Raw genomic sequence first — 25614 nt, forward strand, 5'->3', positions numbered from 1 at the left:
ATACAGCTGTTCCTGTTTCACGCTGAATAAAGCTGGTGTTGCTAAAGTACTGAGACTTGGCCTCGTGTTTTAGGGTGACAGACAGGGACTCGCATGTTACAACACACACGCACGTAGTCATAATGCTATAGTAAACAGTATACGCTCGTACGGATGTTGACTATATGAGTGAGGCACGCCGACTGAGAATGAGCATGGGAGACGATTACCCACAATCCTGCAGCAAGAGACAGAGAACCACCATCAGCTCAGTTGTGATCACGTGATGCTCAGCCGACAAAGCGTATACGTACTATTCGTATTGTAAGACCTCGCTCGTTTATCAAGTTAAAATTTATTGAATCTTTTAGCTCGTCTTGCAAAACACTCGCAGACCAAGTTACTCGCAATCCAAGGTTTTACTGTATTGCATGCTGGGTACATCCTCTTCTGTACTACTCACCTTTAAAAGCAGGGCCTGACTCTGTCTTTCATCCTGCAACACAGTCTGAATAAAAAAATAAAATAAAATAAAATAAACAGCCCATAGTGAACATCATCAAAACAGAAGTGGAAGCAGAGCACACACTACATAGCAATGCTATTAACCTTTAGTGACTCTCTTGTCCCCCGAAAATCCTCCTGTAGGTAAGACTGTAAAACCTGAACACTCTGCAGCTCATCAAGGTTCTAAAACAAAAAAGGAAAAACATGATGGTATATTCTCAGCTCTCTAATCAAAAAGGTTCAATTAATCAGGGCAAATCACAGATATACATTTGACACCATTTACCAGAAATTTACTGATTCTGAGTGCAAAGTCTTTCATTGGTTGGGCCACATCTTTATCAGCCTTAAGCTTTTCAGCTGAAGCAGAGCTGTGGAAGTGAAATAAGAAAGGTTTTTACACCGCACTTGGCACAGAAGTTCATGCTTGAAGTTAGCTTCAGCTGATTAGCATGCGCTTAGACAAATCATCACAATGGTGCACAGTTTGTATGTGTTTGCACAGCACTAAACGAAGGCTTATCTGTCGTCGTCATCCTCCAGCCTTTGTGTTATGCAGCACCTTCAAACAATGACCAGGTGCTTCACAAAAATACAAAAATCAATAAAATATAATGATATAATTATGAAGTGGTTAAAGAGTACAAAAAAGAATTTCTTAATTTATAACTATTTACAATTATTGTCAAAATCCTGTTTAATTTCTTGCCAAAAGCAAACATTAACAATTTACTTTTGTTTTTAACTCTTTACTTACGTACCTTGCACCTGTACCTGGATTTATGTGAAATGAAACAACCTACAGCTAAATATCTGTGTTCCGCTTTACAGTGACATCTGTCAGGATTGCATACCTTGGAAGTTTGTAATAAGAAACTCCAGACAGCAAGCGCTCCCAATTCCTGTCTAACTCCGATTCAATCTGGGCCTAAACAAAAAATCAGACAAATAAAATTAAGGTTTAAGGTTTCTTTATTTAGTCATGTTTACACAAGAAAACAGTCAGTTGCATGTAATAACAGACAGAATGAAATAAAACAAACAAATAGAAACAAGACAGGTTAAGGTAAGGCAGTTAAATAATGCATATTTACACCAAAAAAAAAAAAAAAAAAGGTTACAGGATATAAATCAAAACCTTAATCATTATCTCCGATATTTCTTATTGAAAAGTCAAATGGCACTAAGAAGAAAGGAGTTTCTGGAGCGATTTGTGTGGGTTTTCAAAGCGACTCTCCTTCCTGATTTACTGAACTTTAGTTCTACATGTAATGGATGACTGTCATCAGTTGAGATGATTTCCAGTTTCTTTAACGTTGCCCTCTGACACACACACACACGTCAAATCATCTACATCAGCCCCACTAACTTTAGCTGCATAATTCATAATCTGCTGGAGCTTTTTTGAGTTTTGGTTTGTCAGACTATTAAACCAGGCAATGAAACTGAAAGTGATCACAGACTGGATCAGACTGCGATAAAAGGACAACATGAGGTCCTTGTCAACTTTAAATAGTTTGAGCTTATGGAGGAGAAATAAGCGCTGGTTGCATTTACAGAATATTTTTTTGTATTAGTATTCCAGCTAAGATTGTTATCTACAGTGGGACAAAAAAGTATTTAGTCAGCCACCAATTGTGAAAAAGATGAGAGAGGCCTGTAATTTCCATCATAGGTATACCTCAACTATGAGAGACAAAATGAGAAAAAAAAAATCCAGAAAATCACATTGTCTGATTTTTGAAGGATTTATTTGCAAATTATGGTGGAAAAAAAGTATTTGGTCAATAACAAAAGTTCATCTCAATACTTTGTTATATACCCTTTGTTGGCAATGACAGAGGTCAAACGTTTTCTGTAAGTCTTCACAAGGTTTTCACACACTGTTGCTGGTATTTTGGCCCATTCCTCCATGCAGATCTCCTCTACAGCAGTGATGTTTTGGGGCTGTCGCTGGGCAACACGGACTTTCAACTCCCTCCAAAGATTTTCTATGGGGTTGAGATGTGGAGACTGGCCAGGCCACTCCAGGACCTTGAAATGCTTCTTACGAAGCCACTCCTTCGTTACCCGGGCGGTGTGTCTGGGATCATTGTCATGCTGAACGACCCAGCCACGTTTCACTGCCAATGCCCTTGCTGATGGAAGGAGGTTTTCACTCAAAATCTGACGATACATGGCCCCATTCATTCTTTCCTTTACACAGATCAGTCGTCCTGGTCCCTTTGCAGAAAAACAGCCCCAAATCCTGATGTGTCCACCCCCATGCTTTACAGTAGGTATGGTGTTCTTTGGATGCAACTCAGCATTCTTTCTCCTCCAAACACGACGAGTAGAGTTTGTTTCATCTGACTATATGACATTCTCCCAATCCTCTTCTGGATCATCCAAATGCTCTCTAGCAAACTTTCAGACGGGCCTGCACATGTACTGGCTTAAGCAGGGGGACACGTCTGGCACTGCAGGATTTGAGTCCCTGGCGGCGTAGTGTGTTACTGATGGTAGTCTTTGTTACTTTGGTCCCAGCTAGCTGCTGGTCATTCACTAGGTCCCCCTGTGTGGTTCTGGGATTTTTGCTCACTTCTTGTGATTATTTTGACCCCACGGGATGAGATCTTGCGTGGAGCCCCAGATCGAGGGTCTTGTATGTCTTCCATTTTCTAATAATTGCTCCCACAGTTGATTTCTTCACACCAAGCTGCTTACCTATTGCAGATTCAGTCTTCCCAGCCTGGTGCAGGTCTACAATTTTGTTTCTGGTGTCCTTTGACAGCTCTTTGGTGTTGGCCATAGTGGAGTTTGGAGTGTGACTGTTTGAGGTTGTGGACAGGTGTCTTTTATATTGATAACGAGTTCAAACAGGTGCCATTAATACAGGTAACGAGTGGAGGACAGCGGAGCCTCTTACAGAAGAAGTTACAGGTCTGTGAGAGCCAGAAATCTTGCTTGTTTGTAGCTGACCAAATACTTACTTTCCACCATAATTTGCAAATAAATTCTTTAAAAATCAGACAATGGGATTTTCTGGATTTTTTTTCTCATTTTGTCTCTCATAGTTGAGGTATACCTATGATGAAAATTACAGGCCTCTCTCATCTTTTTAAGTGGGAGAACTTGCACAATTGGTGGCTGACTGAATACTTTTTTGCCCCACTATAGGTAAGTTCCTAAGTATTTATATTCAGTCACTATTTCTACCTCCTCCCTCAGAACTACAATGAATGAACATACAGATTTCTGTCTCTTAAAATCAAATATCATTTCTTTGGTCTTTTTTACATTCAGAGTGAAAGAGTTCTTATTGCACCAGTTTACCATCCAGTCCACTCGATTTAGATGGTGGCTTTCATCCTCCCCAGATATGCATCCTATGAGCATACTTGATAATGGAGCAGTAGTCATTGTTCTGTCTCAGGTCACTTGTGTACAGAGTAAACAGTAATGGTGATAAGACAACACCCCTGCGGACTTCCTGTGTTTGAATGAATGGCTATTGAAAAAGTGTCCTGTACTTTAACTGTCTGTGAACGATTTAAAAAAAGTCCGGAATCCATAGTGTAATAAATGGGTTTACATTCATACTGTTCTCTTCGAGCACTTTTAGCCACAGGCTCATTCCACCATGGTCTACTAAGAAGTGGTCTTTTCTGCCCACTGGTATCAGTCAATTCAATGCTTCCTTCCAACATACTCTTAAATTCATTTTGAAATATCTGCACAATATATATTTATTTATTTATCTATCAATTGAATGATTGATTTGCCGTATTATTTGTCTTGTGAGTCTGCATTCTTTATTTTTTTTTTTTTATCTTTCTGCTGCTGTGTGTATCTGAATTTCCCCATGGAATTAATTACACCTTGCCTGAAGAAGGGGCCTGAGTTACCTCGAAAGCTTGCATATTGTAATCTTTCTAGTTAGCCAATAAAAGGTGTCATTTTGCTTGGCTTTTCTCTACACCCATGGAATTAATAAAGTTTATCTAGTATAATCTAATTAATGAGAAATCAGCAAAAATGGATAAGCTTTTACAGAAAAACAGGAGGTAATGTAGATCAGAGGTTCTCAATCGGGGGAACGCAAGTTAGCAGCAAAATACTCATTAAAAATCAAGTTACAGTTGTGCTTGAAAGTTTGTGAACCCTTTAGAATTTTCTATATTTCTTCATAAATATGACCTAAAACATCATCAGATTTTCACTCAAGTCCTAAAAGTAGATAAGGCGCAGTGGTAGTGCTGCTGCTGCTTTGCAGTAAGGAGACTGGTAGATTGTGGGTTCGCTTCCCAGTTCCTCCCTGTGTGGATAGCGCTTTGAGTACTGAGAAAAGCGCTATATAAATGTAATGAATTATTATTATTATTATTATAAAGAGAAACCAGTTAAACAAATGAGACACAAATATTATACTTGGTCATTTACTTATTGAGGAAAATGTTCAAATATGACATATTTGTGAGTGGCAAAGGTATGTGAATCTCTAGGATTAGCAGTTAGTTTGAAGGTGAAATTCGAGTCCGGTGTTTTCAATCAATGGGATGACAATCAGGTGTGAGTGGGCACCCCATGTTATTTAAAGAACAGCAATCTATCAAAGTCTGCTCTTCACAACACATGTCTGTGGAAGTGTATCATGGCACGAACAAAGGAGATTTCTAAGGACCTCACAAAATGAGATGTTGATGCTCATCAGACTGGAAAAGGTTACAAAACCATCTCTAAAGAGTTTGGACTCCACCAATCCACAGTCAGACAGATTGTGTACAAATGGGAGGAAATTCAAGACCATTGTTACCCTCCCCAGGAGTGGTCGACCAACAAAGATCACTCCAAGAGCGAGGCGTGTAGTAGTCGGTGAGGTCACCAAGGATCCCACGGGTAACTTCTTAGCAACTGAAGGCCTCTCTCACATTGGCTAATGTTCATGTTCATGAGTCCACCATCAGGAGAATGCTGAACAACAATGGTGTGCATGGCAGGGTTACAAGGAGAAAGCCACTGCTCTCCAAAAAAAAAAAAAAAAAAAAAAAAACAGTGCTGCTCGTCTGCAGTTTACTGAAGATCACGTGGATAAAGCAGAAGGCTATTGGAAGAATGTTTTATGGGCAGATGAGACCAAAATAGAACTTTTTGGTTTAAATGAAAAGCATTATGTTTGGAGAAAGGAAAACACTGCATTCCAGCAGAAGAACTTCATCCCATCTGTGAAACATGGTGGTGGTAGTATCACGGTTTGGGCCTGTTTTGCTGCATCTGGGCCAGGACAGCTTGCCTTCATTGATGGAACAATGAATTCTGAATTATATATCAGAGAATTCTAAAGGAAAATGTCAGGACATCTGTCCATGAACTGAATCTCAAGAGAAGGTGGGTCATGCAGCAAGACAACGACCCTAAGCACACAAGTCGTTCTACCAAAGAATGGTTAAAGAAGAATAAAGTTAATGTTTTGGAATGGCCAAGTCAAAGTCCTGACCTTAATCCAATCGAAATGTTGTGGAAGGACCTGAAGAGGGCAGTTAATGTGAGGAAACCCACCAACATCCCAGAGTTGAAGCTGTTCTGTACGGAGGAATGGGTGAAAATTCAGGACTGATCGACAGTCACCGGAAACGTTTAGTTGCAGTTAAAGCTACAAAGGGGGGTCAGACCAGATACTGAAAGCAAAGGTTCACATACTTTTGGCACTCACAAATATGTAATTTTCGATCATTTTCCTTAATAAATAAATGACCAAGTATAATATTTTTGTCTCATTTGTTTAACTGGTTTCTCTTTATCTACTTTTAGGACTTGAGTGAAAATCTGATGATGTTTTAGGTCATATTTATGCAGAAATATAGAAAATTCTAAAGGGTTCACAAACTTTCAAGCACAACTGTACAGTGTGGACCACTTAATCAATTTACAAAATACTGTAGCACCTAGGCCAGGATACAGCCTGGGGACTACAAGACACTTGGCTCTGGCGAGGCAGGCACAGAGGATCACAGAGAACAGCCTGTCATGTACACTAACGAAACATCCAAAAGACTTACACCTTGATTGGGTGAAATAAAAAGAAATGACTGGGCTGGAGAGGGGGGCTTTTGTTTTGGAAGAGTTGGCAGGTGCGGTGGTGAGCGCATCAACTTGAAATGGCAGCTCAAGTGATTTTTGGAGAAACAGCAACAGGGTCAGTGTCGACTGGGTGGAGGTGCAGAAACTGCAGTGAGTTTAAAAGTTGAGTATGAAGAGGGATGGCAGTGGCATGACCTGGAGCTCGACACCAGGTGAAGACCACAAGCAGAGGAGCATGCGCAGTAGTGCGGTCACTACACCAATCTGTAGTGGTGAAGAAGGAGCGAAGACAGAAGGCAAAGCTCTCAATTTACAAGTTCATCTACATCCTTATCCTCACCTATGGTCATGAACTTTGGGTAATGACCACAAGGACGAAATTCGCTTTCTCCACAGGGTGACTGGGCTCTCCCTTAGAGATAGGGTAAGAAGCACAAACATATGGCAGAGGCTCAGAGTTGAGCCGCTAACCCTTCTCATTGAGAGGAGCCAATTGATGTGGTTCTGGCATCTGATAAAGATGTCTCTGGGACACCTCATAGAGGAGGTTTTATGGGCAGGACCAGATGAGAGGAGACCACAGGGAAGGCCCAGGGCTCACTGGGAGGATTGTATCTCCCCAATGGCCTGGAAATGCCATGGGATCCCACAGTATGAATTGCCAAATGTGGCTTGGGAAAGGGACAATAGGCATCACTGCTATGACTGACAAAAATGCCCCAATCTTGGATAAGAGGTTAAAAATGAATGAATAAAAGAAAGTTCAAAAACAGGCACCTTTGTCAAGTTTGCAGCAAATTAGAACATTAGAACAATCTAGAAGAGAAAAGGCCATTCAGCCCAACAAAGCTCGCCAGTCCTATCCACTTGTTTTTTTTTTTAAGTTGAGTTTTGAAAGTCCCTAAAGTCTTACTGTCTACCACGCTACTTGGTTGCTTATTTCAAGTGTCTATCGTACCCTTCACATGTTTCCAACGGTGTCCCCGTGTTCTTGATGAACTCATTTTAAAGTCACCGTCTTGATCCACTGGACTAATTCCCTTCATCATTTTAACATTTTTTTAAATGTTTTTTTAACATTTTAACTTCACTTCAATCATGTCACCGTTTTCTTTTGCTTAAACTGTAAAGGCTCAGCTCTTTTAATCTTTCCTCATAATTTATCCCCTGTAGCCCCCCAGTAATCAGCCTGGTCGCTCTTCTCTGGACCTTTTCTTGTGCTGCTATGTCCTTTTTGTAGCCTGGAGACCCAAACTGCACCCAGGACTCCAGATGAGGCCTCGCCAGTGTGTTATAAAGCCTGAGCAGAGCCTCCTGGGACTTGTACTCCACACTTCAAGGCGCTATATAGCTGGATATTCTGTTAGCCTTCTTCACGGCCTCTGAACACTCTCTGGAAGTCGATAGCTTAGAGTCCACTATGACTCCTAAATCCTTCTCATTAAGGTGGACTCTCGATTTTTAGACGGCCCATTGTGTATTCAAACCTCACATTTTTACTTCCTATGTGATATTCTTTTTTTTTTTTTTTTATATTTTTATTTTATTAATTTTCATTGTAATCATTCCATACAAATAGATCAATTTATAACCCAACAAAATTGAAGACTCTATGTGATATTCTTTACATTTACTGACATTAAATTTCATCTGCCCAAACCCGTCTGCTGTCCAAGTCCTTCTGTAATGATATAACGGATTCCAAATTATCTGCTAATCCACCTATCTTGGTATCATCTGCAAACTTAACCAGCTTGTTCCTTATATTCCTATCTAAATCATTTATATATATATATATATATATCTATAATAATAAAAGGCAAAGCCCTCACTGACTGACTCACTCACTCACTGACTGACTGACTGACTGACTCATCACTAATTCTCCAACTTCCCGTGTAGGTGGAAGGCTGAAATTTGGCAGGCTCATTCCTTACAGCTTACTTACAAAAGTTAGGCAGGTTTCATTTCGAAATTCAAAGCGTAATGGTCATAACTGGAACATATTTTTTGTCCATACACTGTAATGGAGGAGGCGGAGTCACGTATCGCGTCATCACGCCTCCTACGTAATCACGTGAACTAAAAACAAGGAAGAGATTTACAGCACGAGTCACACGCGGGAACGAAGGTAAATGACGTTAATTTTTGACTGTCTTTTAATACTGTGTAAGCATACATATTAACACATGTGCAATTACACGTGTGCATTTACGGGGTGATTTCTCAGGCTTAAAAGCTCACCTTTTATCAAACGCGGGAACAAAGGTAACTGACGTTCCATACATATTAACACATGTGCAATTAAACGTGTGCATTTATGGGGTGATTTCTCAGGCTTAAAAGCTCGCCTTTTACTAAAAAGGTAAATGCAAAACTATTTTCAATCAGTTTATTGAAACGCTCCCGTTAAGGATTGCAATAACATATTCGCGAGATAAAAGAACGAAGTAGGGGGAAATGGAGGAACAGCCGCAAACAGCGAAGAGCAAAAAATTAATTAAACAATTGAGAACGGAGCGAGTTAAGCATACAAGCATGTTCATAAGGGAAACAAAGCACGGTGTAAAACGTAAGTTTAAATTAAGTTTATAGAAACGCTCCCGCTGCGGATTGCAATAACATATTCGCGAGATAAAAGTTTAATGAGAAGACACGAGGTATAAACGAACCACACGCCGTGGCACAACGTTAGGGGCAACAGTTTCAACCATTCTATGATCTGCTTCTCGCAACTGAAAGACGGCACATGGCGGATGTTAGCCGACTTGCTGACCGCAACGTTAGGGGCTTCAACTATGGCGCTGACGCCACATCTCAGTGCCAACACTTTGCAGACTCTACTTAAAAGACACGCCCTCCTCACTGGACAGTTAAAAACACCAATCAAACTAACGATGACATCAAGTATTACCCAATCAAAAGTAGGAAAGGAGGCATCTTCATAAAATGCGTGTGGGATGATTTGCATGAGACGCTGCTTTAAAAAAAAAAATGATAAAAAAAATACGGGATAAATCCCGTCCAGTATTGATTCAAAACGGGACGCGCAATTTCATTCTCAAACGCGGCACGATTCCGTATTTTAAAGGACGGGTGGCAACCGTACAGTGCCAGGTAACCACCCATACAATCACATTGTGATTCAGACTAGGAATGCAATGAATGTAATTACCCCGATCTACATACAAGGCGAAAGTCTTGCAACATTCAAAGATGATGGTTTGGGATAAGTACACCATACAACATAAAAGAGCTTATGAAGCCTTGAACCGAAAAAAGCAAGATCTCAGAGATCGTAAAAAAAAAATAGGAGGTAATGTCGTTTTACTCGCTGTAGATTTTAGTCAAACATTACCAGTTATTCCACGAGGGAGACCAGCAGATCAACTCAACGCGTGTTTAAAATCCATGCTTCTCCCACGCTCGGTTATATGTCGCGTGTTCTCGGGTAGGTGCACCAAAAAATGTATACATTTAAGCATGTAATGGGCAAACAAAAAATGAGGTATACCCGAAGGCACTGCAGTAGTACTTCATGTAACTTTACTTCTTAAATGTTAATGTTTTACTGTTTAATAATTTATACGCTTCTTATATGTTGTTCAAATTCTTTTATCAAAATACCAGTGACAGCGCAATGCACGATAACATGGAGTGAATACACCATACGCATCCGCCCATGGCTGCCCTGCTGTGCGCAGATAGGAGTTGATTCTACAATAAAATAAAATAAAGATAAAAAGAGTAAAACGATCATCACCCATAAAGCGGATAGTAGACGTGACGTACTATATGTGTACCACATTTCAAGTGTATAGGTGAAACGGTTTGCGAGCTACAGGTCATTTAAAATCCTGGACAGACACACAAATTGCCACGGTAGCAAATTACAGAAGATTTTACTGTTTAATAATTTATATTTATATGAAATGTGCTTCTTATATATTACTTCATATTCTCATATGATAATGATGTTAATGTTTATATTGATTTCTGTGTTATTAAAACTGCATGTATGTGTGTATATGTATATATATATATATATATATATATATATATACTAGCTAAATACCCGCGCTTCGCAGCGGAGAAGTACTGTGTTAAAGAGGTTATGAAAAAAAAAGGAAACATTTTAAAAATAACGTAACATGATTGTCAATGAAAGCCCGTTTCAGTCAGTAAGTCTTATGTGTGTGTTTATGTATGTGTGTATATACCGGTATATGTAGATGTGTATATGTAGATATGTATATATATGTATATGTATATAAATGTTTATGTGTGTGTGTATATTATATATATATATATATATATATATATATATATATATATATATATATATATATATATATATATAAAAGACAGCAACAGTTATAACAATGACAACACAATTACATTGACAATCATGTTACGTTATTTTTAAAATGTTTCCTTTTTTTTTCATAACCTCTTTAACACACTACTTCTCCGCTGCGAAGCGCGGGTATTTTGCTAGTATATATATATATATATATATATATATATATATATATATATATATATATATATATATTAATAACAGCAGAGGCCCCAGCACTGCCCCCTGCTGGTTAACATTCTTGATATCAGCCAGTTCTGATGAGGTTCCTCACACTATCACCCTCTGCTTCCTGTGTCTGAGCTAATTCTGCACCCATCTATAAACATCACCCTGAACTGTCACTTCTTGTAGTTTGAACATCACCCTGAACTCCCACTTGTACAAGAGGGGGTATCATGGGGGGGCTAGGGGGTGACTGGAGTCATACAAATTAAGAACCACAGTTGTAGATAGTGATCATTTATTATAGTAAACAGTGTACATACTGGTTCCCTTAGTGCTGATCTCCCCAGAAGGATTGTCCAAAACTCTCTGCTACTCCTAGAAAAGAAAAACAAGGCACTGTAAATATCAAGTGTAACTGAAGATGTAACAAATGACACAAACAACTACTGAAGACAAATAACAGACAAACAAATAAACACATTTGCAAGGAATTAGAACTGGGTGATATGTTGAAAATTAACTGATAACAACAATAAGATGCTCCCACCCAAACAATTTTGCTCATGTCTGTATAAAAAACAAACACAGCAGCACCTTATCACAGTCGCCATATCCAGTAACTGCTTTCGTTGAAAAAATGTTGCAGAGATTAAACCGAACACAAGCAACTTATGTCACTGCTTGAAACACAACCATGTTGTGTGTGGACTAAAAAAAAAAAAAAAGTGCACTTGTGGCCAAAGTGATTTCTCAAAGCGTCAGTCTTAACACCAGCATTCGCTAATCCCACTCCATTCCCAAAAAGGAACAACATTAACTAAAGATATAAAGTCTACACAACATCCCTGTTAAAATGACAGGTTTTTGTGATGTAAATAAATGAACCCAACGTCAAGAGTGTCAGGACTTTCCCCAGCTTTATAGTGAAATTACCACCTGTACAAAGGAGGAGACAACATCCATCCATCCATCCATTTTCCAACCCGCTGAATCCGAACACAGGGTCACGGGGGTCTGCTGGAGCCAATCCCAGCCAACACAGGGCACAAGGCAGGAACCAATCCCGGGCAGGGTGCCAACCCACCGCAGGACACACACAAACACACCAAGGACACACTAGGGCCAATTTAGAATCGTCAATCCACCTAACCAGCATGTCTTTGGACTGTGGGAGGAAACCCACGCAGACACGGGGAGAACATGCAAACTCCATGCAGGGAGGACCTGGGAAGTGAACCCAGGTCCCCAGGTCTCCGAACTGCGAGGCAGCAGCGCTACCCACTGCGCCACCGTGCCACCCAAAAGGAGAAAACAAATATTTAAAAAAATCTGCCAGCGTAACTGTGTGCCCACCCTAAACTAACACACTGTTGAAGCACCTTCTGATTTTAGGTCTGTCACCTTGGCACATCTTGACTTGGTCATATTTTCCACCCAATTGCGAGTGCCTCTCCTGTGCACAGGTCTGGGCCATTCCAGAAGGTTGATCTTCTTTTGGTGAAGCCATTCCTTTGATGATGTGGATGCCTGCTCGGAGTTGTGGTCATGCTGAGAGGTGAAATTCCTCTTATCTCCAGCTTCCTGTCAGATGCCTGATATCCCCTGGTATTTGGAGCCATACATGATCACTTACAGTTTGACTAAAGCCCCATTTCTAGCTGAAGTAGGCCCAAATCAGGATGCTGCCACCACCATTCTTCCCCATGGGTATGTTTTTTTTTTTGGTGATGTGCCATGTTGTTTTTGTCCCAAACATATCTTTTGGAATTATGGCCAAAATGTTCAGCCTTGGTCTGACATTTTTCCACATGGTTTTGGGAGACCTGGTGGATCTTTTTGCTAAATCTAGCCATGTCTGGATATTCTTCTTCATGAGACAAGGCTTCTGTCATGCTACCCTACCCCATAGCCCAGACATTTGAAGAATACGAGAGATTGTTATCACACGTTGGCAGCAACCAGTACTCGCCAGGAAGTTGTGCAGCTCCTTTAACCCTTAAACTGCCGGAACCAGCTATAGTCATTTCCCAATGCAATTTGCCAGCACGCTGGAGCTGATCAGTCAGTGCCGTATATTCGTTGAGCAACCAGCTCATGACAACTCCCGGCCCCTGGCAGCACTGCAGCCTCACTGTCCCTGGGATTGAGCCGCTGCACTAGACTAGCCTGCCAGCATCGGCATTGGCCTCTTTGTGCTGCCAGTTCAAGCGCAGTTGGCTCGGTGACTTACTGAATTTCATCAATGGCATCAGTTACACCTTGTACATAGAATAATAGATTGTTCCAGTAGTGTTTTTTTTTTTTTTTTTAACAGTTTTTACAGTTCATTGGCAGGGTGTAAAATGATGAGTGTTGCAGTAACTGTGATGCTCTTTGCATGAAAAAAATGTGTTCCATTAAAATTTCACATTTTCTTTGTGAATTGTGACGTTTACTTAAAAAGTATTTGGCGTCCAGGGGTGCATTAACCCCCACGTATGTGGCGGTTTAAGGGTTAATATTGCCATTAAAGTCTCTTGGCAGCCTCCCTGACCAGTTTTCTCCCCGTCTTCTAATCAATTCTGTTCTTGGTAGAGCCACCGTTGTGTCATCTTTGTTGATAACTGCCCTCAATGTGCTCCAAGTACCTTCTCCTGGATTGATACCTTTCAACAATGAAATCCTGGTTATCTTTTGAAAGCTCTTGACAGACCACGGCTTTTACACTAAGATGATGTCAGGATAACCCTAAAGGAAGAGCTGAACTTGATCTGAGGGCAATCACAGTTGATTCTGAACACAGCCACATCATTAACTATACTTATGCAACCCGGCTTTTGATTTTGACTGTTTTTCTTCCCCTTTCTGATTTGTTTTACATTCTTTGTACCTTCTTTGTAAATGTTGCACATTTATGATAAAGGTGTTGAATGTTCTGACATGATTCATTTTGGTTTCATTTTTTTGTACATCACACAAACCTGCCATTTTAACAGATTGTGTGTAGACGTTTACGATTCACTGTACTTCTTAGCAAAAGACACAGTCCTTTGGGTAACTTCAGTTTGCTTTTTACTGTAAATCAATTAAAATATGTATTATTTCTGGCATTTTCTATTGATAAAATAAAGAGATAAATAGATTTAGTTTAAATTTCATAAATATTTCAAGTCTGAAATGAGCATTGAGCAGTACATTAGAATGTACGCTATAACAACCTGTGAAGCACTGAAGTACAGCAAAACCACCAAGTGCTGCTCTGATGACGTGTGTTAGAATTTGGGCCGATACCGAGCACCGATGTCAAGACACTGGATCAGCTGATTTGGATACCAATTTTTGCATCCCTTTAAAAAAAAAAACCTTTACACTAAGCTCTCACATAACCAGACATGCTGCAGCCTAATGGTCTACATTAAAGTGTTAATTTTGGTACAGTTACACTACTGTATAGCTATATCCGTTCATCTTTTATTGACAAAATGAAATTCTGTAGGCGTTGTGACAATAGATGGTGCTGTACCAGCGCTTAACCAGGCACAGACAGACACAAGAGGCACACTTGCTCAAGTTCACGCTTTTTGTTTTCTTCTTTTCCAATTCAGCACAGCAAACGGTGCACAAATCACCACAAATTTAGCTCAGTCCTTCTAGAGAGATAGATAGAGAGATAGATATGAAAGGCACTATATAATAGATAGATAGATAGATAGAGATAGATAGATAGATAGATAGATAGATAGATAGATAGATAGATAGATAGATAGATAGATAGATAGATAGATAGATAGATAGATAGATAGATAGATAGATAGATAGATAGATAGATAGATAGATAGATGAAAGGCACTATATAATAGAGAGAGAGAGAGATAGATAGATAGATAGATAGATAGATAGATAGATAGATAGATAGATAGATAGATAGATAGATAGATAGATAGATGAAAGGCACTATATAATAGAGAGAGAGATAGATAGATAGATAGATAGATAGATAGATAGATAGATAGATAGATAGATAGATAGATAGATAGATAGATAGATAGATAGATAGATACTTTATTAATCCCAAGGGGAAATTCACATACTCCAGCAGCAGCATACTGACAAAAACAGTATTAAATTAAAGAGTAATAAAAATGCAGGTAAAAACAGACAATAACTTTCTATAATGTTAACGTTTACTCCCCCCCCCCCCCCCCACCCCACCCCACCCGGGTGGAACTGAAGAGTTGCACAGTTTGGGGGAGGAACGATCTCCTCAGTCTGTCAGTGGAGCAGGATGGTGACAGCAGTCTGTCACTGAAGCTGCTCCTCTGTCTGGAGATGACATTGTTTAGTGGAGGCAGTGGATTGTCCATGATTGACAGGAGTCTGCTCAGCGCCCGTCGCTCTGCCACGGATGTCAAACTGTCCACCTCCATGCCTACAGTCAAAGTATGTGAACCCTTCGGAATGATCTGGTTTACTGCAGAAATTGGTCATAAAAAGTGATCTGATCTATCTTACTAAACCACAGTTAATATATGCATGGCGGACGCACTGAGGCGCATGCGCACTGCGGCTTTGGCGCCCGCCCCAGAGTTCAGAGTCAAACGCAGCGGCTTTCCAAAACGCGTGGCTTCCCAGAGTCAGTAGGTGGCGCCCGAACAACACAATCTTTACAGTCAAACGCTGTGGTTTCCCAAAACGCGGCAGATTCCCAGAGTCAGTAGGTGGCGCCCAAACAACACCACCTGTAAACTAGACTTGCTCTAATCCACTGTGCCAGTAATTTAGATCACATAACGGTCATTCAGTTTGGCGCCCGCCCCAGAGTCCAGAGTCAAACGCAGCGGCTTCCCAAAACGCGGCGGCGCCCGCCCCAGAGTCAAACGCAGCGACTTCCCAAAACACAGCGGCTTCCCAGAGTCAGTAGGTGGCACCCAAATAACACAACGTAATGCGCCGTTGTGCCCACCCCAGAGTCAAACGCAGCGGCTTCCCAAAACGCAGCGGCTTCCCAGAGTCAGTAGGTGGCACCCAAACAACACAACCTGTGAGCTACACTTGCTCTAATCCACTGTGCCAGTAATATAGATCACAACGGTCACAGACTTTAACCCAGTGGCTTCCCAGACTCAAAGGCTGGCACACGAACACCACAACCTGTAAACTAAACTTGCTGTGCTCCACTCTGCCAGCAGTTGGTGCCAGCAAAGGCAACGGAATCACGTTTCCACAAAACGAAGTACAGATATGCTTATGTAATTAAATGACATTTCCCCAGACGCACCCACCCTCCATGATATGTCATCCATCCAGATATCAGACGGAACAGAAACTGATTGCCATTCTTGGATTTCCGATTCGCTAGCGAATCACGGGCTTACTTGTCTTCATCTAAGTCACAGGTACTGATATACATAATGAGCTTCAGCCAGTGACACACAAAGAATTCTACTCTTTCATGTCTTTATTTTACAAATGCATTCAATGTTCACAGTGGTAGTGGAAAAAGTAAGTGAACCTTAGGATGACCTCAACCAGGCGCTTCCTGTAACTGCAGATCGGTGGGGGGTTGCTTATGGCTGCTGGGGGTTGGAACTGCCGTAACTCTTCCATATTCTCTGGTTGTCTTCTGTGTATGGCTCTCTCTCTTCAAGTCATTCAATAGGATTGAGATCTGGGCTCTGACTGGGCCACTCCACAAGGCCGAGTTTGTTCTTCTGAAGCTATTGTGCTGTGGATTTGCTGCGGGTCATTGTCCTGTTGCATCACCCAGCCTCTTCTGAGCTTAAGTTGACAGACAGACACCCTCACATTATCCTGGAGAATTTGTTGATAAACTTGTGAATTCATTTTCCCCTCAATGATGGCAAGCTGTCCAGGCCCTGATGCAGCAAAGCAGGCCCAAATCATGATGTTCCCTCCACCATACAAGTTCTGCTTGTTCCTCCCAAATTGTTCAATTTTGGTTTCATCACTCCACAAAACATTTTCCCAGTTCTGCTGTGGAGTGTCCATGTGCTCTTTCAGCAATGTTCTTTTTTGATAGCAGTGGCTTCCTTCTTGGTGTCCTGCCAGGGACTCCTTTCTTGTTCAATGTTTTGCATATAGTTGACTCATGAACTGAGATGTTAGCCAGTTCTGATGACTTCTTCAAGTCCTCTGCTGTCATGCTGGGGTTCGTCTTTATGTCATTGCTGACTTTGCGTTGTGCTCTTGGGGTCATCTTAGCAGGGCACCCACAATACCAAACTGGATGGATGGATGGATAGATGGACAGATGGATAGACAGACAGACAGACTTTATTAATCCTAAGGGGAAATTCACATAACTCCAGCAGCAGCATACTGATACAAAAAAAAAAATTTGCCTAACCATAGACTCATGAACATCTCAAATCTTTGAGATGACTCTGTAACCCTTTCCAGCCGTATGTAGATGAACAATTCTCGATCGTAGCTCTTCAGACAGCTCTTTTGTGTGAGGCGTGATTCCCATCTGGATATGCTTCTTGTCAAAAGCTCAAACTTTAGAGTGTTTGATCCATCAAAGTCATTCTAGGCCACACCTCTGAACTCGTCTCATTAAATGGACTCCAGGTGTGCGAAATTCGGACTGCAATGAGCTTTTTAAAAAGTCATTATCTTAGGGGTCACTTACTTTTTCCAACCTTCAGTTTCACAGTTTGAATGATTTATTCATTATGGTCAAACATTCTCTGAAAATCAGTGTGTCTTTAGTTACAGGAGACTGTGTTAGTTCATTATTGTGACTGACATGAAGATACAACTGTTTTATAAGGGAATTAGACATAAACCTAGAGAATTCCTAGGGGTTCACATACTTTTTACTTTGACTGTATGTTATATTATATATTATATATTATTACATATATATATATGCACTTCTTTCATCATTTTTTAATCATTAGTTGCAGTACAGTTTTTTTGCAGTTAAATATTCATACAGTTTTGTTTCCTTGTTCAGTGTACCATCTTGACATTTTTAATTCTTGAGGTGTAATTACAAATATGGACGACCATTTTCTTTATTCAGTGCTTCTTTCTGACCAGAACATATGCCATGTGACACACAAATAAATTCTAAGCAGTCCAACCGTTTATATAAAAGCTGCAGATCTATAAAGCATTCTTAAGCTGTTTCTCAAGAAGGCCGACAAGCTTAACAAGTTTGTAAGTCAAGCAGACACTTGTGCTGTTCGGCTATAAGCCTTTGTTCACCAAGCAGCAATTTCAAATTCTTCTTTAGCTCCTCTTTTACTAACTGAAAATGTGAGCTGCAGTCCTTGAGACAAGCTTGCTCACCGTCCAAACTGGGACAGCAACATCCATTTTCACTACAGGACAAAATAAAAAGGTCTCAATTCATTAAAGAAGCTGTTCTTGCCGTCTGCTCTGACTAACCGCACTGGATGACTCCCCAATTCCTTTATCTCCATTTACTGCTCCACTTTCTTTAATGTAAAGGCTCACATTCCGATCTTCTCTCTCTGGTAAAGTCGGCCTGCCTTGGTGCTCTCGGTTTACAGGGAGTTTGCTTTAGTGTGAGAACTGAACTGCCATAATAGCTCACACCGTGTTAAAGAGCACAACAACTAAACTCAAGCTTCAGAAAGAAGATGCTGGGGGAAAAATAAAAGGTTTCTGTCATCATCCATTTCTACTGATCAGGTCTCCTGTAGTGCAGAGCAGCACTGGAATAAGTGTTCTTCCGTCTGAATTTGAATTTTGTTGTCCTAAAATTACTTAGATGCTGTGTGTGTGGATTTACAAATCTTGCATATTTACATCATAGCACATTATATGATATACTGAAGGACGATCTACTATGTTTGTAGTACTAGGGTGTTGTACCGTGTTAGCCATTATGAATGTAGTGAAGTCAAGCAAAATGGCACCTTTGATTGGCTAACTAAAAAGATTACAATATGTGAGCTTTCGAGGCAACGCAGGCCCCTTCTTCTGGCACTTTCTAATGTTTATCTATTACGCTTAGATATCTCAGAGACACGGCAACTAATCACCATTTCAAAAACAAAAAAAAAAAGGGGGGGTGGCATTTTTGAAAAAATGACCATTAAAGTTATCATTACCAATTTAAACGTGTTCAATTACTGCAATACTGATTTGAGGTCACAGCACTCACACCGTCTGCCTGCGCTGTGCACAGTACACGACATCACTTGATTTGACACACTACACACTGACTGCTATGGCACAACACTACAGAGGACTCTCAGCCGAGGGATACTCAGCAGAAGAAATGTGCCAATACGTCTTTATGGGGCCTCAGTGCTCATCTTAGTTCTTCATAAGCCAGTAGTCATTCTGGTGTGTATTTGAGAGCGAGTTTGCTGTTTGTCATAATATATTCATTTTTCTTATTTAGCGTCTGTAAAAAGCCAAAATTTCCCCCAGGGGACAAATAAAGTGCAAATGTATCTATAAACATCTGAATGGTGTGGAGCCTAAAAATATATTATTGCATACTTAGAACAAGGATGTGAATAAACACCATTTAAGCATTTAGCTGATCTGAATTACAAAGCTCCATTACAAAGCACTACGATTTCAATAAAGCTTCTTTATCAAACTGCAAATCGATCCCATAAAACACATTTACTGTTGTGGAAAAGAGGGCAGTGGCAACATTGGATGCCACCATGAAAAATCCCCTCCCAGAGGCGCTCTCTCGTAGCACTATTAACCACAGGCTCATTCTACCATGGTGTGCTAAGAAGCACCTCTGGGTTGTCTTTTCTGCCCACTACTATCAGGCAATTCAATGCTTCAACCAGATGTGCTTGTCAAGTTCATTTTTATGTAACAGGACTGGCACTCCAGCCACTGTGGTGCCGAGGTGTCACCCGCTGCATTGGGTCCCAATCCGGGTGGTCTGTCATGTGGTGGGTGCAGCAACACGCTGTCAACTCAGCACACGCTCCCAGCCCCTCTCTATTGATTAACTGACTGGCTGCCTTATTTGTCCTGTGAGTCCGTCTTCTTGTTTTTATGCTTCTGCTGCTGTATGCATCTGAATTTCCCTGTGGGATTAATAAAGATTATCTAATCTAATCTACACATCTGAATCGAGCATTTTAACAAACGCTAACACGATGGAACCCCTCCTCATTCTGGGCACTCCAATGACGTGCACGATGTGAATTTACAATACAACAAGTGGTCCCTCATGGGCACCTTTTATAACACGGGCATAAGCAGCAAGCATTCAAAGTAGACAGAAAGCACATTTTAGTGCAGTGTGTGGTATGGGCACACTAAGATTAGAAGTGGGCACAAGAACAGAACAGTCATCAGTGTCAGTGAGACACCTGCTCCTTTAAACATTTTAAGCTCTGATGGCGCAGGCTGCCTTTTCTGATTACAGGCACTTTGGTGGGCAGGCTGGTGGTGCACAGAGTGGTATGCTGTTTGCTCTTTAAATTTCTGCAAATTTTTTAAAACACCACTTCTAAAACCAAAAAGAGTTTGCGCTCTTCCAAGTTTTCTCTCTTGGTTTCTAGACAGCCACATCTTTCCAACTATAAGCATCCAGGACACCATGCGTGCTTTTCAAGTTGTTTTAGTATTTTACAGTCATTTTTATTTATAAACCCTGAAGACTGAATCTACACTTTGATATGCTAGTGAATTACTGCTACGGCAGTCAACGTCTCTCTGCATTCTTTTCTGGCTTCTTACATCCTGATATGTGTTATGTGTACTTTACTGGCATGCAGGAGCGTCTATTTCAGAGTGCACTACATGGCCAAATGTTTATGGATGCCGGATCATCACACCTAAAGGAGCTTGTTGGGCACCTCATTCTAAAACCACGGGCATTAATTGTGTTGTCCCCTTTGTGGCTTTAACAGTAGCCACTCTTCTTTCTACAACAGCCTGGGGTGTCTCTGCGGGACTTTGTGTCCATTCAGCCAGAAGAGCATTTGTAAGGTCAGGACATTGGATGAGAGGACCTGCTTGCCACCAGCATTCCAGTTCATCCCAAAAGTGTTGCGGTCAGAGCTCTGTGCGGGCCTCTCGGGTTGACCTACAGTGGGTATAGAAAAGAATCCCCCCCCCTTTGAAATATTCCCATTTTTTTTTGCTTTACTGCCTTAACACACAAACTAATATTTTTCCAGCTTTACTTACTCAATGCGACCTCTAACATCCAAGTGAACGATATCACAGCTACAGTTCAGAAGAATTATAAAAAAAAATCAAAAACAAGAAATCCTGAGATTAATAAAGGAACCCCCCCCCCCCCCCCCCAAACTCAGTCAGGTGTCAGTGCCCCCCATTCCCATTGCGGTTACTGGCTGTGCTCAGTTGTAATGAGTGTGATTAGTGAAGCTGTTCCTGGTCCATTCATTCCCTTGCTTGGCAGTGCCACTGGCAGCACACAACTGACTATGGGTGGCAAGACACTTTCAAAAGATCTCAGGGACAGAGTTGTGGACAGACATAAGGCAGGAGATGGAGACAAAAACATCTCAAAGGCTTTATCAATCCCAAGGAGCTCAGTAAAGTCCATCCTAAAGAAGTGTTTGGTACAACTAGGACCCTCCAAACTGGATGGAAGAGCAAGGATGCTACCAAGAGGCCAATGGCCACTTTGAAGGAGTTACAGTATTTGATGGCAAAGAGTGGTCATTAATGGTGTGCATGTGACAATTTGACAAGCGCTCCACAATTGTGGCTTGTTCAGGAGGGTCGCACTTCTCAAGAAAGGCCACATTAAGGCTCGTTTGAGCTTTCCCAGAATGCACCTTGAAGATTCTGATGCCAAGTGGAAAAAGGTCTTATGGTCAGATGAGACCAAAATCGAAACTATTTGGCCTCGATACCAAATGGTACACCAATGCAGCTCACCATCCACGACACACCATACCTACAGTAAAATATGGAGGGGGCAGCATCCTGTTGTGGGGGGCCTGGGGCTCTCGTTAGGGTAGAAGGAAAAATGGATGGGGCAAAATACCATCAAATTATTAAGGAAAACCTGCTACCCTCTGGCAGAAAGCTGAAGATGGGCAGAATGTTCACTTTTCAGCACGACAACAACCCGAAGCACACAGCAAAATGGAGCACACGGTGGCTGAAGGAGAAGAAAGTGAATGTCCTGGTGTGGCTGGTCAGAGTCCAGACCTAAATCTGTGGAAAGATCTGAAGATAGTAGACCACCAACACTCACCATCCAATGTGACTGAACTTGAACAGTTAAACTGTAAAGAAGAGTGGGGGGCAAATATTAGTCAATCTAGGTGTGCAAAGCTGATAGAGAAGTAGCTCAAGAGACTCAAGGCTGTCATTAAAGCAAAAGGGGGTCACCAAAGTGACACTGACATGGGGGGGGGTGATCCTTTATTAATCTCAGTCGGTCTTGTGTTTGATTTTTTATCATTCTTCTGAACTGTAGCTGTGATTTCTTTCACTTGGATGTTAGAGGTGGCATTGAGTAAGTAAAGCTGGGAAGAAATATTAGTGTGTGTGTTTTTATTTAAGGCTGTAAAGCAAAAAAATGGGAATATTTCGAAGGGGGGGATTCTTTTTTATACCCACTGTATGTCTTCATGGACCTGGCTTTGGGCACAGCAGCACAGTCATGCTGGGACAGAAAAAAGCCTTCAACAAACATTTGCCACACAATTGTCTACAATGTCTTTGTATGCTGCTGCAATAACAGGACCCTTCACTGTAACCAAGGGTCCTAGCCTACACCCTGCCATTATCCATCTCTCCAAACTTTACGGTTGGTAGACACTATGCAGTTCAGAAGCTGGCGTTCTCCCAACATCTGCCAAACCCCCATTCATCCATCAGACTGCCAGATAATGATGTGCGATTCCTCACTGCTCCAGAGCCGCATGGCACCCTGACTTACTGCACTCCAGCCTATGCTTGTCACTGCCCATAGTGATCTTAGGCTTATATGCAAGACGCTCCCAGCACACAGTTCATGTGCTGATGTTGCTTCTAGAGGCAGTTTGGAACTCTGTTGTGCGTGACGATACAGAGGGGAGGCCATTTATACAGGCTTCAGCGCTCAGTGGCCCCCCTTTGCGACTTTGCATGGCTGAGCTATTGCTGCACCTCGACGCTTCCACTCCACAATAACAGCACTTGCGGTAGACCAGGACACATCAGGAGAGGTTGGAAGGCATCACACAGTTTATTTATTCTAATATGAGATCATACCATGAATAAAGAAGCACTCACCACCTTATTGGACAGACAATATAAACATTACAACAAAGAATCTCTTGTACAAAATTGGCCTACTGTTGTACGGTTTTGACATGGCTGCGTATTTCTTGAATTTGGACCCTTTAGTCATCATGTCCACTGCCTCCCTGCCACTTTCTCTGCTCTCATGAGTTCAGCATTTGTTCATTTTCTATAAGACAGACTTCCATAAATGCTGTGACTCAAATGACTTCCCATTTGGCACAACACACACTTTGTGCATTTTCTGGCTTACTTTGGCTTCATAAATAAATGTTTTAATCCGTCATTAATAAACTGGATGGCTTTTTAACTAAATGAGTCGCTGAAGCTTGTGTTAGATTACTGTATTGTACTGAACCCCAACCCACACTATATTGGTTTATGACTTACATCGTCTGTAATGGTTCCAATTATGTATTTTCCTATACGTGTGTTTCTGGTCTGGAGCAGTCTGTATTTATTTTATGACATTCACCAGCACAGGATGTCCTGTGTTTGCGGTCAGACAACTCGTATTTGCACCCAGTGTTCTTCTTGAATCTTCCCTTCTCTACAGTACCACCTGGTACTTTACAGGGTTGGCACCAGGAATGAATCATCTCCTTCCACCCGCTGCTCATACAGCACACGTGAGAGTAACAAACACTTCATGCAGACCAGTACTGCTGAGCCATAAGGAGGGCACAATGCAGATGCCTGAAGGGCCGCTTCATATGCAGTGACAGGTCTTCTCTTTAGATATTGCACTGCATGAACTGTCACCATCAATTTATAATCACCCCCATTATAGCCACCCTTTCCATTTTTAAATAGCACGTAGCCTGGATTATAATTTTCCTCAGCTTTATTATGCATACAAAACTTCACAAAGGTAGACTTAGCTGATATGGAATAATGTTCAGTATTTGGGTTGACAGAACACCCTATTAGGACCTATTTCTGAAATTAGAATGATAGAACACGCTACATGAGAACAGGCCATTCAGCCCAACAAAGCTCACCAGTCCTCTCCACTTATTTCTTCCAAATAAACGTTGAGTTTTGAAAGTCTCTAAAGTCTTTCTGTCTACCACACTACTTGGTCGCTTATTCCAAGTGTCTATCGTTCTTTGTGTAAAGAAAAACTTCCTAATGTTTGTGTGACATTTCCCCTTCACAAGTTTCTAGCTGTGTCCCCGTGTTCTTGATGAACTCATTTTATGTAACCGTCTCGATCCACTGCACTAATTCAGTTCATAACTTTAAACACTTCAGTCAGGTCACCTCTTAATCTTCTTTTCCTTAAACTGTAAAGGCTCAGCTCTTTAAATCTTCCCTCATAACTCATCCCCTGTAGCCCCCCATAATCAGCCTAGTCACTCTTCCCTGGACCTTCTCCTGTGCTGTTATGTCCTTTTTGTAGCCTGGAGACCCAAACTGCACCCAGGACTCCAGATGAGGCCTCACCAGTGTGTTATAAAGCTTGAGCAGAACCTCCTGTGACTTGTACTCCACACATCAAGGTGCTATATAACCTGACATTCTGTTAGCCTTCTTAATGGCTTCTGAACACTGTCTGACAGTTGATAGCTCAGAGTCCACGATGGCTCCTAAATCCTTCTCATAAGGTAGACTCTCAATTTTCCGACCACCCATTGTGTATTTAAAAATACCATACATGCCATACAGCCCACATAAAGTTGGACCAAAAGCAACCTGCATGCAAACTTTCATGAAAATCGTTTCAGCCATCGTTATGTGATCAGAGAACAGCCAGACAAGACACAATCCAGGAAGTGAAATGGTGTCCTTGTCATTTATCCGTTTGGCTCAATATCAAATGAAGGAGAAAACTTCAGACAAATAGGGGACATGACGATTCTATTTGTACAGATTTGTATTCTGTTGACTAAGTTTCAAGTAAATTACTAAACAAGTCAATTGCAGTGGGTTGGGTGTTTTTGAAGCATACTATTTTACGTGCTATGATTGACAGAGCTGCGTTTAAAAGGATTATAAAGGTGCAGTGTTACTTCCATAGTAGTAAGTTAATTCGGTCAGACGTTTTACAAGTAAAATTACAAAAATATCTTATAAGGAAGAAGTAAACGTACACATTATTAACACACTGGAAATCCCCATTTACATACTAGACACAGACAGTCGATTCATTCCAAACAGGTTACTCCACTGTTACTGTCTGCATTGTGTTTTCTTCCTTTTATGAGGAGTGAGAAGTCAAGCAAAATGACGCCTTTTATTGGCTAACTAAAAAGATTACAATATGCAAGCTTTCGAGGCAACTCAGGCCCCTTCTTCAGGCAGGATGTCATACAGAG

The 25614-nt window shown here is 41.2% G+C and overlaps 1 protein-coding gene across 1 annotated transcript in view; it reads right to left on the bottom strand.

The window, feature by feature from the left end:
• The window catches only part of nup188 (nucleoporin 188), a 126481-nt gene that overhangs the window by 93949 nt on the left and 6918 nt on the right, over positions 1–25614 (bottom strand). Inside the window, exons 2-6 of the mRNA XM_028809068.2 lie at positions 11395–11449; positions 1341–1414; positions 773–857; positions 589–669; positions 443–487 (exon numbers count right to left, since the gene is read on the bottom strand). Coding sequence (XP_028664901.1) covers positions 443–487; positions 589–669; positions 773–857; positions 1341–1414; positions 11395–11449 — 340 coding nt within the window. The remainder of the gene's footprint in view (positions 1–442; positions 488–588; positions 670–772; positions 858–1340; positions 1415–11394; positions 11450–25614) is intronic.

This window comes from Erpetoichthys calabaricus, chromosome 9 (assembly GCF_900747795.2).
Source record: "Erpetoichthys calabaricus chromosome 9, fErpCal1.3, whole genome shotgun sequence".
Lineage (NCBI taxonomy): Eukaryota > Metazoa > Chordata > Cladistia > Polypteriformes > Polypteridae > Erpetoichthys > Erpetoichthys calabaricus.